This window comes from Erithacus rubecula (genome assembly GCF_903797595.1).
Source record: "Erithacus rubecula genome assembly, chromosome: 14".
Classification (NCBI taxonomy): domain Eukaryota; kingdom Metazoa; phylum Chordata; class Aves; order Passeriformes; family Muscicapidae; genus Erithacus; species Erithacus rubecula.
The window spans coordinates 7,601,213-7,617,967 of record NC_136666.1 but is presented as its reverse complement, the minus strand read 5'-3'; the positions used below and the strand labels follow the sequence as shown (position 1 = coordinate 7,617,967).

The 16,755-nt window shown below is 46.4% G+C and overlaps 1 protein-coding gene across 1 annotated transcript; it reads right to left on the bottom strand.

The window, feature by feature from the left end:
- Positions 1 to 1,427: 1,427 nt before the first annotated feature.
- Positions 1,428 to 16,345, bottom strand: FAM174B (family with sequence similarity 174 member B). Its single transcript, XM_079318297.1, has 3 exons — positions 15,977 to 16,345; positions 8,979 to 9,110; positions 1,428 to 3,861 (listed from the first exon to the last, which is right to left on the bottom strand). Exons 1-3 carry the CDS (start codon positions 16,249 to 16,251, stop codon positions 3,858 to 3,860), a joined length of 411 nt encoding a protein of 136 aa, XP_079174423.1. The 5' UTR covers positions 16,252 to 16,345; the 3' UTR covers positions 1,428 to 3,857.
- Between the last annotated feature and the right edge of the window lie 410 nt (positions 16,346 to 16,755).

The following is a 16,755-nucleotide window of genomic DNA, read 5'->3' as shown; positions in this document are numbered from 1 at the left end:
AAAAGCAACACCCCTTTCCCATGCCTGCCTTAAACATAATACACAGCACAAGGATTTCAAGAACATGTTTAATGATGGCAGTTTCTACTGAAACATATGAAGTCCATTCAAACACAACCAATTTTTTCCTTAAAAAGAAGCTTTGGTCACAATGACAAATTCTTTTTAAAAAACTTCAAAGCAATTGCACAAAACTGAACACATGGTCCTGATATCTCCTCACACACAAACTGCAGCAGCAGCAGCAACTCATCTAACAAGGAAAAATCTTTAACAAAAACCACAGCCCACCACCCTGCAGAGATTATGCCATGTACATGGAATTAGAGGGAACAGTTATAAACAAAGTGTTTGAGTTAATTAGTGTCTGTGTGTTCAAGCTTCATTAGTGCCTGTAGACTCTTACAAGTAAGTCTGGCCTTAAGATAAACACTAGGGGATCACAGAGTCAGTGTGCTAAACGAGTGTTTGCAGTCATTTCTGCAACTTCCAGGGAACAAAAGGGGGGAAAATGCAAATAACAAAGCTATCTGTGTGCTCAGTTCTGCAGGTAAGCATGGCACACTGATTTCTGGCTTCTCAAGTGTAATCTCTGGTGACAGGGCTGTGGCTGGAGTAAAGAGCTGCAATTCTGTGCAGGGCTTTCCCTCCACCTGCACAAAGGGAAAAGCCTCTGACTCACATACTCTGCCTCAGCCAGGAGTCAGTGGATTCTGTAAGCAGTAAGTGAGCTACAGGCAGACAGCTGTAATAACATTTCTGTTTTCATTTTCTGTAACAAAAAAATATGCCTTTTAAAATGCTCTTGAACAAAGCAAGTTTGACTATGCAACAGAAAATAGCAGCAGATACTAAGACATGTTACAGTCACAATCAGATTAAATCTGCAGTGTAAGATACACAGAACATTAAGGTAAAAAACTCATGTAGTGGTTAATGGCTATTTCTTCTCTGATGAACTCCTAGAACTACCTGAACCAAACAGTTCAAATTATTAAAACTATGTTTTAAACTGATTTCTACAATTAAAAAAATATTCATATATATATACTATTAGATGAGTCACATCAAGTGCTCTTAAAATCTTAACTAAATATAGCTATAGAATATTTAACCAGACACTTTTAAATCACATACAGCAAGTTTTGTAGAGGTAAACATTGCCTCACATTTGCAACAGCAACTGAGTATCAGACAGAGCATTCAGATTATTTTCATGATTGTGAGCAACTGGTCAGGTTAACCTTTTATTTCCACCAAGCAGCTGCTGCTTCCCTATGAGCACTTTTTAACTTATGGCACGCAGTTTGGGACTTCCCCAAGGAGCCAGGAAATCCCAGCTGCCTTGAGCACCTCCATCTCCAACATCTTAAATATCTGGTCCCAGTCCACCATTGAGATTTGGTCATGTTGTGGAAATAGTGAGATTTTGTTTTTTAAGCTACAAGCTAGGGGAGCAGAAGGCCTTTCTCAGCCTAACTCAGCAAGTGACCTGAAGCTGCTGGAAAAACCGATTTCAAGAACCCATTTGCCCTCAGAAGAGAGAAGTGCCCTTCATGCATCTTTTCTTCTCATCTCTCTCCTACATGACTTGGTCTTGCCTTTCATTTGTGCAGAGATGGTTTCACTCCCTGTCCCCCACTCTGAGAGTGCCTGATGCTCAATGAGCGTGGCAGGAGTGGGCATGAACTCATTGCCATGGTGCCTGCAGAGACAGGGCAGCCACCTCATCCTGTCCCCTCCTTCCACAAATGCCAACAGAAGCTTTAACTCCCTCTCTCCCCTCAGCATTGCCACTACTCTGACTTCAAAAGGGCTTGGTCTGCCCAAGAAGTTCAATTCCCAGCCTTCAAAGTCTTGCAGCCCTGAAGAAACTCAGTATTTCCTTCTGCAGCATCCAGCCTAGAGCCTGAAACCTGTTTTACAGAGGTGAGGAAAGAGCTCCAGACCTCACCCCAACCTGCAATGCAGCACTGCTCCACTCCCTGCTCCCTGTGGTTCCTACCAGCCAGAACAACCTGCCCAGCCCATCCTCACCTCTGCCATGTCAAACATGGCTTGGTAACAGTGGCACAGAATGACTCAAACTATTCCATGAATGAAAATAACAGAGCATTTTATATTGCCTTGATGACTAATATTAACACAACAGTCTGCTTTGGGATTTTTCCACCCAGGCTGAGTTGGCTGTCTGCAAAGCCTTTGCTGACTCACAGCTAGGAAAAGCAAGCTGTGGTATGGCAGCTGCTAGGATGAATGTACAAGGCTGCTTGAAAGGAAAAAAAATTCCCCTTCACCTCATTTTACTGACTGAAGGGCCAAGGGGAACCACACATAACTGGCACAGGTCATGGTATCATGACAAAGCAGTTTGGTTTCTCAACAAGACACAAATCTCAATAGGGCTTTAAAAAAAAATTAAAATCCCAAAAAGGGCAGCCTGCTGCAAGGCTGGTGCTTTGCCAGAAACTGCTGTCTCCTTAAGGGATTGCAACTGCAAGGCTGGGAGAGGGTCAAGCAAACAATGGGACAATCCTAAAACATTGGGAAAGATGTGTTCCCCAAGAAAAGCAAGGTTCCAGCCAGCTTAAAAACCCAAAATTGAAGGTGTTAAGGAGTGCAGTAAACAGTAATGTCTGAACTTCATCTGTGGTTACAATAAAGGAAAACCACAAAGTAAAGAAACTAACCCAGTTAGGTTTGCCCTTTCTACTGCTGGCTGGAATGCCTGGATGCTTGTGGTCTCCCAAACCCGACCTTTCCAGATGCAGCAATCTAATTCCCACAGTGTCATCCCACAGCTCTGACCTCTGCAGCACAAAGCACAGCAGGGAGCAACAGCTAAAAATGTGTCCTTGAGTTAAATGAGCTTTGTCAAGCAGGTAGTAAGGGAAAACTTCCAGTTTGACAGAAAATAAGATTGCTTACATGAAGCTTCCATGAAAAAATAAGAATGTTCTCTCTGCAATCCAATCATTCCACATGAAGACTTACTTTGCTTAAAAAAAGTTAATGAATTGTAGACAAGTTACAGTCAGTACAGGACAGTACAAAACACTGGTGTTACTCCCAGTGGAAGGGCAGAAAATTACAAAAATATATCTTCTTTAATCCAAGATTGTTGCAGTTTAGAGTTTAGAGCATGCCTGATTCTTCCTATTTCCCTGTGGTCTCACTTACTGAAGTTGATCTGATCAGAGCTCCTCGGGACAATGAGAGTGTCATCATGAAAACTTAGTGCAATTGTTGTTAAAAAAAAATCAGTAGCAAGTTAAGAAAATTTCCTACATGAGTCAACCTCCCAACTCCATCCCACCCAAAACCCTACACCAAACATAGTGTGGCATTTCACCATGGCTTACATTTTTACCATCTTAAGTCCTAAGTCACCTCTGCAAGGCCCAAAAATACTTGTTGATTTTTTTTTAAACACATGATCTGTTTAACAATGACCATAACAGTGACTGAAGTGTTGAATTAGGATTTTAGAAAATGAGTCCTTGGAGCAGCTCAGTTTAATCTTCCTTGTCTTCCTCCTTCTGCAAAATTGATTTAGACTGTAAGGAGCTGCACCTTGTCATGCTTTGGTGACAGTGCAGCCCTCCTAAAGCAAGAGAGCCCAGTTTGCAAAGAGGAACTCTGGTCATTCCAAGGCAGGAGTCTGGACACCAGGGAACCAAATGGTGCTGTTTTAGTCAGAAGATCCACAGCCTGCTGTACAAACAGCACCTCGAGGAGGCTTGGTTTGGTTGTAATGCTGCAGAGATGAAAGCCTCCCCTTTCACAGTTATGGGTTCAGCAGGTCCCTGGACAGCAGAATGACATCCTGCAGGGCACCGAGGCTCCACGGAGCTGCTTTACCTGGAAAGCAGAAGAATTAGTACAGCTGGAGATTTGCAATTCAAATTACTCACAGGCAGAGATGAGAACCCACGTGTGAAATGGAAAATAAAAATCCCAATGGCCACAAAGGCAAAGGCAGCATCATTCACTGGAACTACCACCAGTCCCCTCCAGCAGTCTGTGGATGTTAGTGCCATGCCAGAAGAGATGCCAAGGGAAGACAAAAGCAGAGTCAGATGAGACAAAGCCCAGATGCTGGAAGATCCCGTGGCCAGCCACTGTGCAGAGCAGAGAAGGGAATGTGCACAGGGAGGTACATAAAATCACATTCTGCACCTCACAACTTTTACACACCAGTGCACCCCTTACCCATCAACACACATAGACCATCCTCCTTGATACAGACACTCCTTCTGACACCCAACTGCCTTAACTGCTTCAGGGTTCAAAACAAAATCTGAATAGGAACTTGTGACACTCCAGGAAGGAGGAGAGAGTCCTCCCATAGGACTGCAAGAGCAGCAGAACATGGTGTGCTCTGCAACACCTGTCAGAATAGGGAAAGAACTGGCCTTCAAAACCCAGCAAAAATTGCTTTTTGACTATCTCTTTTTCTCCCCTGCTGTGGGCCTATAGGAAATCCTTAACAGCAGCACCAAAGCTTTGGCAATTTGTTGTATTTATAGTGAGCTGCTGCCTGTGTTGGTGATTTGCACCCCCTTCAGATGAGGATAAATGATACCCCTCCATTTACACACAACTTGTCACTGCTGCCTGCTGGGGGAAAAAAATAAGCTGCTATAAACCCCAGTACAATTCACCTAGCATCATCCAGAATTGCCTGCAGCTTTCACTGGAAAAAAAAATCCATTAGAGCTGCTCCCTTGAGAGTGAACACCTCACAGTAACAAACAGAACAATTCCATGCTCCATTCAGAGCTGCACATGCAGTCAGGATCTGGAAGGGATGTAGTCCTAGAGAAGGCACCAGTACTGTATAACCTGTATTTCACAGAGACTCCCAAGACTCCAGTACATCAAAAGCTGAGCCCTGCAACTGTGCTGAAGATGTTTCTATACAGTTCAGTGTTACCAGTGCCTGAAAAAGGGATGAATACAGAATCCAGTCCTTACACGTGTGCATCCTTCCTGCAAGCTCTCAAAAAGCCCTTTAGACCCACAATGGTTGAATAAATATTCCTGCCCTCTTCCCTCAGCCTGCCACTGCTCCTTACACATAAATCTTTCTCCTCTCAAGAGCACTTTGGAAGATGCATTCCTAAACTGCTTCTGCGTGCTGCTGATGCTGCTGCTGCTAGAGGGAAAAATGACACTCCATAGGGAAAATAAACTGAGGAGTTTTACTCAGCCAACAGGAAGGACAGAGGCTTCAATCTGCCCCAAGAAAAACTTTCTATCAGAATTTATTTAGGAGCCTGACATCAGGACTAGCATTTAAATTCCAAGTTCTTTCCCCAGCTCTGGGCTGTCACATGGCACATATCGCCCTGGACAGTTGTGAAATTCCCCCAGCTGGGCTCAGCAAGCAAAGCAAGAGCAGAACTCACTGCCTCCAACAGCTGTAAGTCAGCAGGGAGAGGAGTCACTGCTGATATCCCAGATTACTGAAGTGCTTTCAAAGCCTTTCATGTGCAAGGCACCACAGAATTTATTCAGAACTTGTTTTCAGTTTCCTATTGAAGCTGACAAGAAATCCCCCAATGAGCATCGCTAGAGTTAATAAGCTTAACAAGCTAACAATTTTATTTACCTTTTCAGAAACTGGTTCTTTTTGCAGCTGTTTTAATCTCTTTTCTCTTATTGCACAAAGCAAGCAGAATGCTCTGTGGTGGGGGATGGACACCAGTTTGTTAGAGATGTTTGCCTGTAACCTACTTTATTTCACAGCTCTCTCCTCAAGTATCCCTGAGTGCCAAATGCCTGATGAATCAATGGCTTAGCTCCATCACAGAGATCACAGACCCCGAGCAAATTCCCCTTGCCTTCCTGAAAGTGCTAAAGGAGAAAGAGGAGAGGGAAATCTTCAAATCAAAATCTATCTGGAAGATGAGAAAAAGCACATATGGAGGATGGGATTTAGCTTTCCACTAACTCATTTTTGAAGATGTGCAGCAAATCCCATCATAAATCTTGAAAAAACATCTGACATCTGGGAAATGATGACCAATATAGTTCATATGGTCCAGGAATCAACTGGACAAGAATGCTTTATGGCCTTCAGCAGAGATTGAATTGGTGATCAAGAAACAAACACTCCTTCCATTGCTCAGTTTGCTTTCTTTGTGTAGTTCTGTAATAATTTCAGAACAATTCCTAAACTTTTTATCCAAATGCCTCTCTCAACATCAGAGCAAATACACACAGAACCACATATATTAAAACAGTGGTTTCTAATAAGCTTTTTAGGAGGTGTCAACATCCAAGTGATCTGGCACTTTTACTCTGTGACAATCTTTGTTTTATACTTTCTGCCTCTTTTCACACAAATTGTGCCTGCAGGATTAGAGGCCACTGACAGAGCTGCTTCCCTGCTCCTGAAATGAGGTTGCAAAGAGGGGATCTGATCCAGCACACATTCCACAGAGGCAGCAGTGGGTGTCTTTTGCATCCACAGAAAGGACTGTTTGGGTAGGATTTTGAAGTGGTCTCATTAGTCTGCCTTACTGGAGGAAGGTGGTTATTTCTTGTTGCTCTACTGCCCAAGGGAAGCCAGGGGGGGCTTTACTGGGAGACTAAAACCTTAAAGCATCCTGAAAAAAAAGGAAAAAAATAGCAACGACCTTCATCCAACAGCCCAATTTACACTGTCTGCTGTTCTTTGATGCCTCATGTAAGACTGGAAACAAATCTGCACAAGGACAAAGCATTAAAGGAAAGAAAATTAACTGCACAAGAACCAATTGGAGAGGTAAATGTCGCTTCTCCCCTGTTGCTGCTCCACACCAACTGCCTTTTAATTAGAGAACTGTTTGCATTACATGGGGAGAGAGAGCACAGAATCTCAATTACTCCCCCAAATACAGATGCAAGTGTCAGCATGGATCTTTCACCAATGGGAGGGGATCCCAAATCCCAAATCCCAGCTCAGAGCTTCCCACACCATGAATACCAGCTTGGGGGTCAGGGAGGACTGGGACAGATATCCCAAGAGAAGACCTGTTAGAAGTTCATTCCCTGACTCCCTGTGGGCAACTCTGAGCTGCCCTTTGTGCAGCTCTATCCCTCTCTTCCCATCTGAACACAAGCACCTATGAAAAAAGTCCTGACTACTTTACTGGGGTTGTCAGTGGTCAAACTCAGCAACTCCAATTTGCAAAGGAGTCTCTTTACTGGTGACAGGATTTGTGAACTGTTTGGGATATACTCTCCAACCTGCACAAAGGAACCAGAGAGCTTGACACCTTCTACAGCAAATGTATCCTCAAAGCAGTTTTCCCAAAATCAGCACTGTTAAGGGGCAGCCTGTAAGATGATCTTCCTCTCCTAACTGAGTAGCTCTGTTTGAGCTAAACAAAAATATGCCTGGAACAGCAAGGACTGCAGAAAATGTGCAATTTAATAGCTGTTGCACTGTGGCAGAAAGGAGAAATTCCCACAGCTGAAAAGATGCCTGACTGGCCAAGAACAGGGGCCCAGGATGAGCTGATACCTTCAGTGATAGCAGAAGAGTTCCTGCTCCAGGGAAGCAATGTCAGATAACACGAACACAGCTCTCAAGAGACAAATGGGCTCCAGCAAGCTCTCTTTGTTCATCCACTATTTCACTATTAGACATCTTGTCCTGAAGCACTGCCATGATTGAGATTCTTCTGTTCTCACTCTTTGGGGAAAAAACCCTCAGATCCCATTTCTAAGAGTTCACATAGAAAGTTTGAGGTTTAAAGGAACAGGGTGGGACATGGTGGCTGTTTAAACAGCCAGGGAGACTCAGATCTCTTTGTTAAACTCTGGGTTTAACAAAGCTTTATCCCAAAGTACAAACTGCACAAGCTGAAATTATTAGAACAAACACAGGGCAGCTACAGGGAACTGCAAAAATCAGGTAAGGACTGATAGGAGTCTTCTAAACCAAGAGCTAATTGTTTATACATAAAGGCTTGACTCACACCCTTCATTGTTTCACTGCTTCCAACCATTTCCTGATTTTTATAGAGAACTAATGCAGTGACTTGGGAAGCTACCAGGGAAGCACAGGGTGGTGTGTGGTTCAGATGCTGGCACACGTGCTCAGAGCAGATGTGGTGCTCCCCCTTTTCCAGAGTTAGGAGATGGGCAATGTGAGTAAAGTCAGTAAACTCTCCAGTTAGAAGTTGTCAAGATCTGCATTTTTATAATTAGGAGAGCTTATTTCAGCCAAAATAGGACAGATTTTAGAGGAGGCCTTATTTGGATTAGAACACAACTCGAATAGTGTAAATGGCTTGATGCAAATAAAAATAAGAGATGCAGATACCCTGGTGCCATAAATCAACAAGCAGCATCTTTATGTGCTGAGTTGTTGCCATAAATCTTCAGGCCCAGAATAGGCAGCAGAAGTTTTGGGCTGTCACACCACTTCCATCTCAAAAAGACACACATATTTAAGGAAAGTTGGTTGCTAAGGGATAACTGCTAACAGCATCAGTGAGAGCCCACAGCCCTCTCTCTGTCATAGTCCAACACAGGAGCACTCTGGTACAAATACTGTGGAGATTCATTCTGATTTTCCTCCCAGGCTCAGTGCCTGGGAAAGCAACCCTGGATCCACGACCCTTGATCCACAGCCCTCCATCCAATGTGAGCACACAGGAACGACTGCCAGCAGCTGCCCGAGAGGGGAGGTTCAGTCTGTCAGACCCTGTCAGCTCTCTGGGACACGTGTATCCCGTTGTGCTGCTCTGCAGGGCAAAGAGGAGTGCAGACAGCCTGGGGCAGGGACTGGGCTGTTGCAGGAGCAGGGAAGGACAGAGCTGTGTGTGCTGGGAATAGGCCAACGAGTGTAAAGGAAAGGGAAAATGCTTGTGCAAAGAGGGAGACTGTGACTGCCTCATGCCTGCCAAGTTAGCCCAGCAGAGAAATAGAAGAGCTGTCTTCACTAACAAGAGGTCAGTGAGAAGGATGGATGGCAGCAGTACCTGTATTTCACATCAAACACTGTCGAGTCCTCGTCCTCGTCATCCTCTTCGTTCAGAGGAGCCATTTCCACCCGCTCGGCCGGGGTGGTGATTATGTCGTACTTCCTGGTCTTCTTAATCCTCTTGCCAGACCTGGAACACAGAGGAGGAGACTTCCTTTATAGTGTTCCTTGGAGAGGCTGAGGCTGTTCCCACCAGGAAGGCTGCAGAACCAGCCTCTGTCCCCTCCTGCTGCCTTTCCAAGGCACTGTTGGTGCAATGCAGACCCATGTCAGTGTGCCCACTGCTGACAAACCAGAGATGCTCTGGCACCAGGGCAGGCACACGAGCACTGCAGCTGCCACGTGCTCCTGCTGCCACACTCACTCAGTGAGACACAGCCTTAATCAGCTGAAGCAGCCACTGCTTTAGTGAACATGCCCAGATGAGAAAGCACAGGTTAAACCCTGCTGAGCCATGGGAATGTTCTAGGCAGGATTAGGAGCAAGGAGGTGATGCTGTCTGGGTACAAAATTGCCTGCTTGCTTTTCTTGCAGTCAGGCCAAGCTCAGGACTCCCACAACAACAACCTTGAGCCTCATCTGAAGTAGTTTCAGGCTCCATCTGTGCAGGTGCTATGAAAAATAATCAACCATTGTTTAAAGCTAACTTCACTCACCACCTCTCCTCCCACAGATGCTAGCCTTACCTTCCTTTGGAAATGGAGATGCTCACACACCTGCACATCCCACAGTTTTGAGAGATCTATTTTCTAATATACTTTCAACTTGGTGTGTGGCTTTTCAATTCATTTTTTTTCAACTTATGCTCTGCCTCTAGTTTGACTTGTGTGGGTCTGTATTTTTTTTATTTCAGCTACTGTTTTCATGCATACTAGGAAGGTCACACTGTTCATGCACGAATGCATTTCTGTGATTATACATTCAAGAACGTGTTGATGTGTACTCGGCCAGCCTTCAGGGAGAAAAGTGGATGGTTTTGGCTTAACAAAATGCAGAACTTTCCCCTACACCTTATAGCAAACAAAACTGCTACCTGCCAAGCATGACAAGGGAGCTGGTGCAGGCACAAGCAAGCAGCCCAGCAGAATTTTGGTAATCACTGCTCTGAGCAGTCAGCATGTCCCAAGTGCACTTTCACCCTCAAGAAGCCTTGCCCTGGCACATCATGCGAGGTGTGCCAGATTCAAAAGCACAGCTTTTGCCTCAAAAAGTCTTTAAAGAGTTACACAGCAACAGGAACTGGGATGTGAGCACTGCAGACACTGGGACTCCAGCCCTGAGTATGCATCTCCACCACAGTGGTCCCTTCTTCCAAGCTTAAAGTTAAGGAAATTTAAATCAGTGAACCAGCTCTGATGTGGAAATCTCAGTACCTCTGCCAAGCACTGCTTTTGGGCAGTAGTCCAAGGCTGAACAAACAGGTCCCAGCCATTGGAATGAAGCAGTTTGCATTTCCTCCCTGTTCTGAAGGCTGAGGGTGCATCAGGAGTGAGGAGAAAGTCACCTCCAATCTTTAGAGCTAACTGTGCTACTGAGCACAGGGTGGTTTGTACTTTTACTGCTTTTGTTGAAAAAAAAAAAATTATATCCAGTACAGTAGGACTCTTAACCCAAACACTTGAAAATCCTTTTAAAACCACTTCTCTGTCACTCTGCTTCCCTGCTAAAAACTAGCAGCAAAGGGAGGTCTCCACTTGCAAGCAGAACATTGTTTCTACAATAAATATTTACTAGTGCTGGGAAGCCTAAACACAGACCAAGACTAACCTGTCAGAACTAACCAAGCACAGCTTTACCACTTCACAAACTTACACATACAGGCTACAGAGGGATTCCATGAGCTCCATTTAAAATCCTACCCAAGTATCAGGCCCACTTTACTGAGATCCCTCCTCCCTCATTCCCTCCATTAGAAAACGTACCTTATTCCACAGAGCTCATCTTAAAACTGTTAATAATGGAGTGGTTGAAGGAATTACTGCAGAACAGATATTTTTAGAAACAGGAAACTAGAATCCTTTTGCCTCTAGCCATTAATTAGTCTATTTGGGGTACACTTTCAAGAGGACCTGGTGCAGAACTCACTGTACAGTGACCTATTAATCCCCAAAACCTGACTTAATGATGGTGCTCATCTAGGATAGGGAGGAAGCTCATTTTGCTGCTGGTTTTTGGCTAAGCTGCTACAACCAGTTGTTTGCCATTGATAAGGCAAAAAGTTCTTTCCGTGCCACCCCTTTCTCAATCCATTCCACTCCAGATTATCTAGCTAATTTGCCATTAATCTGCTTTCCAGCAGCCTCATTTGCACAACTCCCCCAGCTTCATAAATACCAGAAGGCTTACCCAAGCTAATTTTGCAGGAAAGCCTTGGGAGTTTCCCTACATGCACACTGAATAAGGCTGCCTGTCAGGAAACCTTCACATTAAAACTCCTGAACCTCAGTGGGATCCCTGTAACCATCAGCACAAAAATGACAGCACAAAAAGGAAAAGCACTAAATTTATTCAGCAGGTGGGGCCAGGCAGCAGAGTCAGCAGAGCAGCACAGGCAGGAACTACAGAATACAAATGTTTCATGAACTTTGGAGACCTCCTGGACAGGGTAAGGACACATCAGACCTCGTGGACAAACAGAGCATCTCCTTTCCAGCCACATTCATTTTGTGGGGTTTTTTTTAAAGGAAACAAGAAGCATGCTGGAAGCTGTGGTCAGAGTGTGGCCCTTGCACAATGACAATGCACTCCCCAAGTGGTTTAGCCAGGGTAGAAGTGGTTCTGGATAGTAAGCACAGAAAAGCATCTTCCACTTAAAAAAACCCTGTTGCTTCTGCTGATTCAGCCACCCCCTGTAATTAGGAGGGAATGCTCCAGGTCTTTCCTAGAACCAGGGAAGAAAGCCCAGGCTAACTGGGGGCAGGGACATTAACCTTTCACTGCAGACCCAGTGCTGAGGCACCACATCAGGATCTGCCTGCTGCACCAAAACCAGAGGTACATCCCTCCCCAGGCAGGGAAGGGCACACAGAGAGCAGAAGGCTGACTTTGTGTCTGTACTTTGACCAGGGGCTATTTTGATCAAGCACCAGTCATATGCAGCACTTCATCCTCCTTTCTGAGGCATCATGTGGTGGGGTAAGTGCTCGAATCAACTCACTGGCTCATTGTATTATTTACGCCTCTAATCTATTTTAGTCCACAACCCTGACATTCAAAGATTACTCTTTTCCTGACCCACAGAGAGAGGTCTCCACATTTTTTACCTCCTGCTAAGAGATGTAGAGGGAGAGGACCATACCTGTAAAGAAAAAAAAAAAAACAACAACTTAAAAAAACCCCCTTATCCCTTCTAAGTAGGGTGCTTACTGGAAGTCTGATTAAGCCAGTTCCTCCTACAACTGCTGCAGTGTTATATGTGGAATGGAATTAGGGCCAGTTTATTTTGTGCTAATGGCCTCCCTTAGCAGTTAAAAAAAAAAAATAAAAGAGGAACTATAAACCTCAGGAAACCCCAGGCTTCCAACCAGCTGATGAATTAGACCAGCAATATTTCACTACTGTTGATCTCTCTGGGTATCTCTACTCTCTGGATGGTGAAAAAAAACTTGAAGCACTAAGCCAAGTCCTCATTTTTTCTGGAGATGAGGGATGTAGTGACAGGACAAGGAAGAATGGCTTCCAACTAAAAGACAGCAGATTTAAATTAGATATTAGGACGGAATTCTCTACTGTCAGGGTGGTGGTGAGGTCCTAGCACAGGCTGCCAAGAAAATCTGCAGCTGCCCCATCCCTGGAAGTGTTTAAGGCCAGGTTGGATGGGGCTTGGAGCAACCTGGGATAGTGGAAAGTGTCCCTGCCCACAAAATGACATAGCAATGAGGTGACCTTTGAGGTCCCTTCCAAACCTAACTGTGATTCTGTGATTCCATGATCAGTGCTGCTGGCTGTCCATAGCTTTCAACATAGGTCACAGATATATCTTTTGAGGTTGGATGTTTGGTTCATTTTGGTTTTTTTCCCTTCTTTATTTAATGTAATTTAAACTAAATTTTTCTTTCCCATTGCAGGCAGAAGCCTTGTCTTTGCTGGAGTACTGTAACTGCTCTGTGATTCTGTGATTCTTTAATTTTAAATCAGTAGAAGTCTCTGGGGTTAAGCCTTGGATGGCCTGGAGCAACTGTCCAGCTCACAGAACAAAGGGTCTTGTATCTTATGATCATATGCTTGAACCTCTTATACCAGTTTTGCTATTACTGGAAAACTAAGCTTAAAGCAGTATTTGAGGAACAAATCAGTTGAACAAGAAGAAAAAGCAGTGAGATGCAAAATAAGCAGGTAGCTTTTCTCTAAAAATCTGGATATATGTCAGCCTTTCCAGCCTGGATTCTGTCTGTTCAAGACCAGGTAAAGACATGATACAAACAGAGTTTAGCTGCAGAGTTTTCTGCAACTAAAGCTTTGGGTTGCTCTCAGCTGGTGCACTTGAGCAAAAGTAACTTATCAGATTTCCCTAGAAGGCACATGGTCTAGCAGCACAGTTGGCCACATCTGAAAAACTGTTTCCTGTGAGGTGATCCCAAGAATTGCATTGCAGTGGAATGAACTGAGCTGCACCAGGAGAGAGAAACGGGGCAGAACATGGAGGTAAAAAGGCAAAATCCAAAACACAAATCAGAGAGTCAGTTTAGCCACACACATTGTTGCAAGACGCTGTGTTTCTTGGTAATGCAAACTACCCAACTATTTGACTGAGAATAACAAGGAATTTGGTTTGTTGTGGAAATGGTTTTGGGTTGGGAGCATGCAGAGCCCACGGGTGTAGGAAAGAAAGCAAACCCAGCACTGAGCTTGCAAAAAAGAATAAATAAATAAATACTATAGCAAATTAGACCTTGCCACATGCAGACAAATAGCAGTCTTGGCTGGCCTTCACAGACCCCAGCAGCCACAGAGAGAAAGGAAATTCAGACCACTTGGGGTGATACCACATTCTGAACCACACAACCATCAGATGAATTCAGAGCATAACATTTCCAAAAGGAATGAAGAGGAATCTCTGAGTGTTGCCTTAAGAACTGAACTGAAAGCTAGAGAAATATATCTAATCCTACTCAAACAAAAAAGGAAAATAATAACAACAGAAAAGTATGTAAAAATGAGATTATATAAAAAATAAAATGTATAAAATATTAATCCCATGCCTGTGACAGTATCTGGCTAATCACTGGTTTATTTCATCTCTACAACCCATATAAAAGGATAATTTACTTCCAGCAACACAGAACAATTTCACAGTGAAAGTTTAATCAAAGATTGGATTTCAGCAAAATCTCTTTTAATAGGAATCCATGACTCTTCAGAAGAAAATCGCAATGTTTTTGACTAAGTGTGAACAGAGCTCATATTCTGACAGAGAAAAGCTTTACATTTATTGAGGGTAAATCCCTTATCTCTTCTCTAACAGAATCTCCACTGATCTGTGCTGTCAGCTACAAGTGTGATGCTGTACAAACATACCTGTTGGTACTCTTGTCTCATTTGCAACTGGGATAACTGTTTACAAACAAGTGCTCTGTCAGATAAAGAAACATACTCAGAAGCCAATAGCTCTTTTCCATTTTCTCAGCAGGTTCTACCAAAGATATACAAGACATCTCAGAGGCTGTTTTTTTTAATATCTCTTTAATGTTGCATTAACTCTGATCAACTGTATAATGACCACATTGGCATGGGAGAATAAATCCATTTTTCCAAGGTGACTTTAACTTGGACCTGTTTTTGCTGATAATGGTATAGGGAAGGCCTTTAAAGGTTATCAGTCTGCCTTCTTTGGCTACCAACATGCATCCAGTTCTCCTTGACACAAAATATTGCTTTATACTCAGAAGAAACTGTGGCAAGGAAAAGGAACTCACCAAGATCACAAAGAACTAGCAATAGAAACTTAGCGTACAATGAAAAGCCTTAGTTATAAACTTCCTAATTCTAGCTCATATAACCTCTACCAATTCTGCTGTTTGTCCGTGACAACTTTGCACAGCTACAAAGCAGATATATTGATTTAAAAAAAACAAAATCAACCTCTTTAACTTTATTGGGCTTTCCCAAACCACATCACTTTACGAGCCCATTTATTTGCACTGCCTTTGCCAGCTGTTGCACACACTTAAGTAGAATACAGTTAAATGTCATTTTCTTCAGAAAGTACCAGCCCCGATCATTTCAGTTTATGGACCACACTTTGGAATACTACCACCGTGAACGCTGCCCTTCCTACACGGAATTAGTTCAGAGCAGGAGAAGCAGAGCATTCAGCCATGCACAAAGGAGCTGCCTGAAGACAGAACAAGGAAGAATTCGCCAACTCCACTTGTTTAACTGCTTCTGTCACCTGAGCCCCGGCTTCGCCTCCTCCCGCGCCGAGCGCCACCTGTTCCCGTGCGGTTCCGGCTGCCCTGCCCTGTCTGAGCGGGGACACGGAGCCCGGGACACGGAGCCCGGGGACACGGAGCCCGGGGACACGGAGCCCGGGACACGGAGCCGGGGACACGGAGCCCGGGACATTGGGCCATCTGCGCTGCATCTCCGGCTTGGTGCGGCCGCACGGCCCGGCAGCCCACGGCTCCTCGGGCACCATCCCACAACCACACCTGTTCCCCGACCTTCCACGGAGCCTTTCGCTCCGTGCCCAGCGTGGCTCCCGCGGCGGGGGTACCCACGCTGGAAATCGCCGCCTGGAGCCCAGCTCTGCCCGGATCTCCCGCGGGAGCGCAGGCGGGCGCGGGCTGGCCAGGCCGGCACGGCTCCCCAGGGGCTGCTGGGCCAGCCACACACGCCGTGCTTGAGGCCGGCCTTTGAACACATCATTAGCAGGTTATACAATATATGGTAATTGATATATGGATAATAAAGCAACCAAAGAGGAGGGACTTTCCCCCTCGGCCCCGATGGCGGGTGTCCCCCCTGCCCCGCCGGGTTGCCGCGGGCGCTCCCCACCTGAAGACGCGGAGCAGGAGGCAGGCGATGAGCGCGGCCGTGAGCGCGCAGGCCCCGATGACGGCGGCTTTGAGCGCGGAGAGGTCGCGGAGCATCGCGGGCACGGGGCTGAGCCGGGCCCCGCTGTGGTTGCCGGGGCCCGGCGCGGCGGGCGGGCGACTGCCATTGCCCGCCGGCGGCTCCAGGCTGCCGCGGGCGGCGGGCGCGGCGGGCAGCAGCAGCGGCAGCAGCAGCGAGGCCGCGAGCAGCGGCAGCGGGGCGGCGGCGGGGCGCATCCTGCCCACTCCGGCTGCCCCGGCTCCGGCCGCGCCGCGCCGAGCCCCGGAAGGCAGCGCCGGCCGGCCCGGCCCGGCCCCCGCCCCCCGAGAGGCGCCGCCTCCCGCTGCCGCCGGGGCCCGCGGCCGGGCACTGCCGGGCTGGGGACAACCGGGGCTGGGGACAAGGGGGGCTGGGGACAACGGGGGCCGGGGACAGCCGGGACTGGGAACAGCCGGGGCTGGGGACAACCGGGACTGAGGACAACCGGGGCTGGGGACAACGGGGGCCGGGGACAGCCGGGACTGGGGACAGCCGGGGCTGGCGACAACCGGGGCTGGGGACAACGGGGGCCGGGGACAGCCGGGGATGTGCACGCCCAGAGATGGGCACAGCCGCGGCCCGGCACAACCGGGACCGGGCACCGCCGAGGCCTCCACAGCTCTGCCCCCGGAGCTCCCCGCGGCCTCGGGGCCGGCGCTCTCCCTCGCTCAGGACGAACAGCTGTTACTAGAGAGGATCCA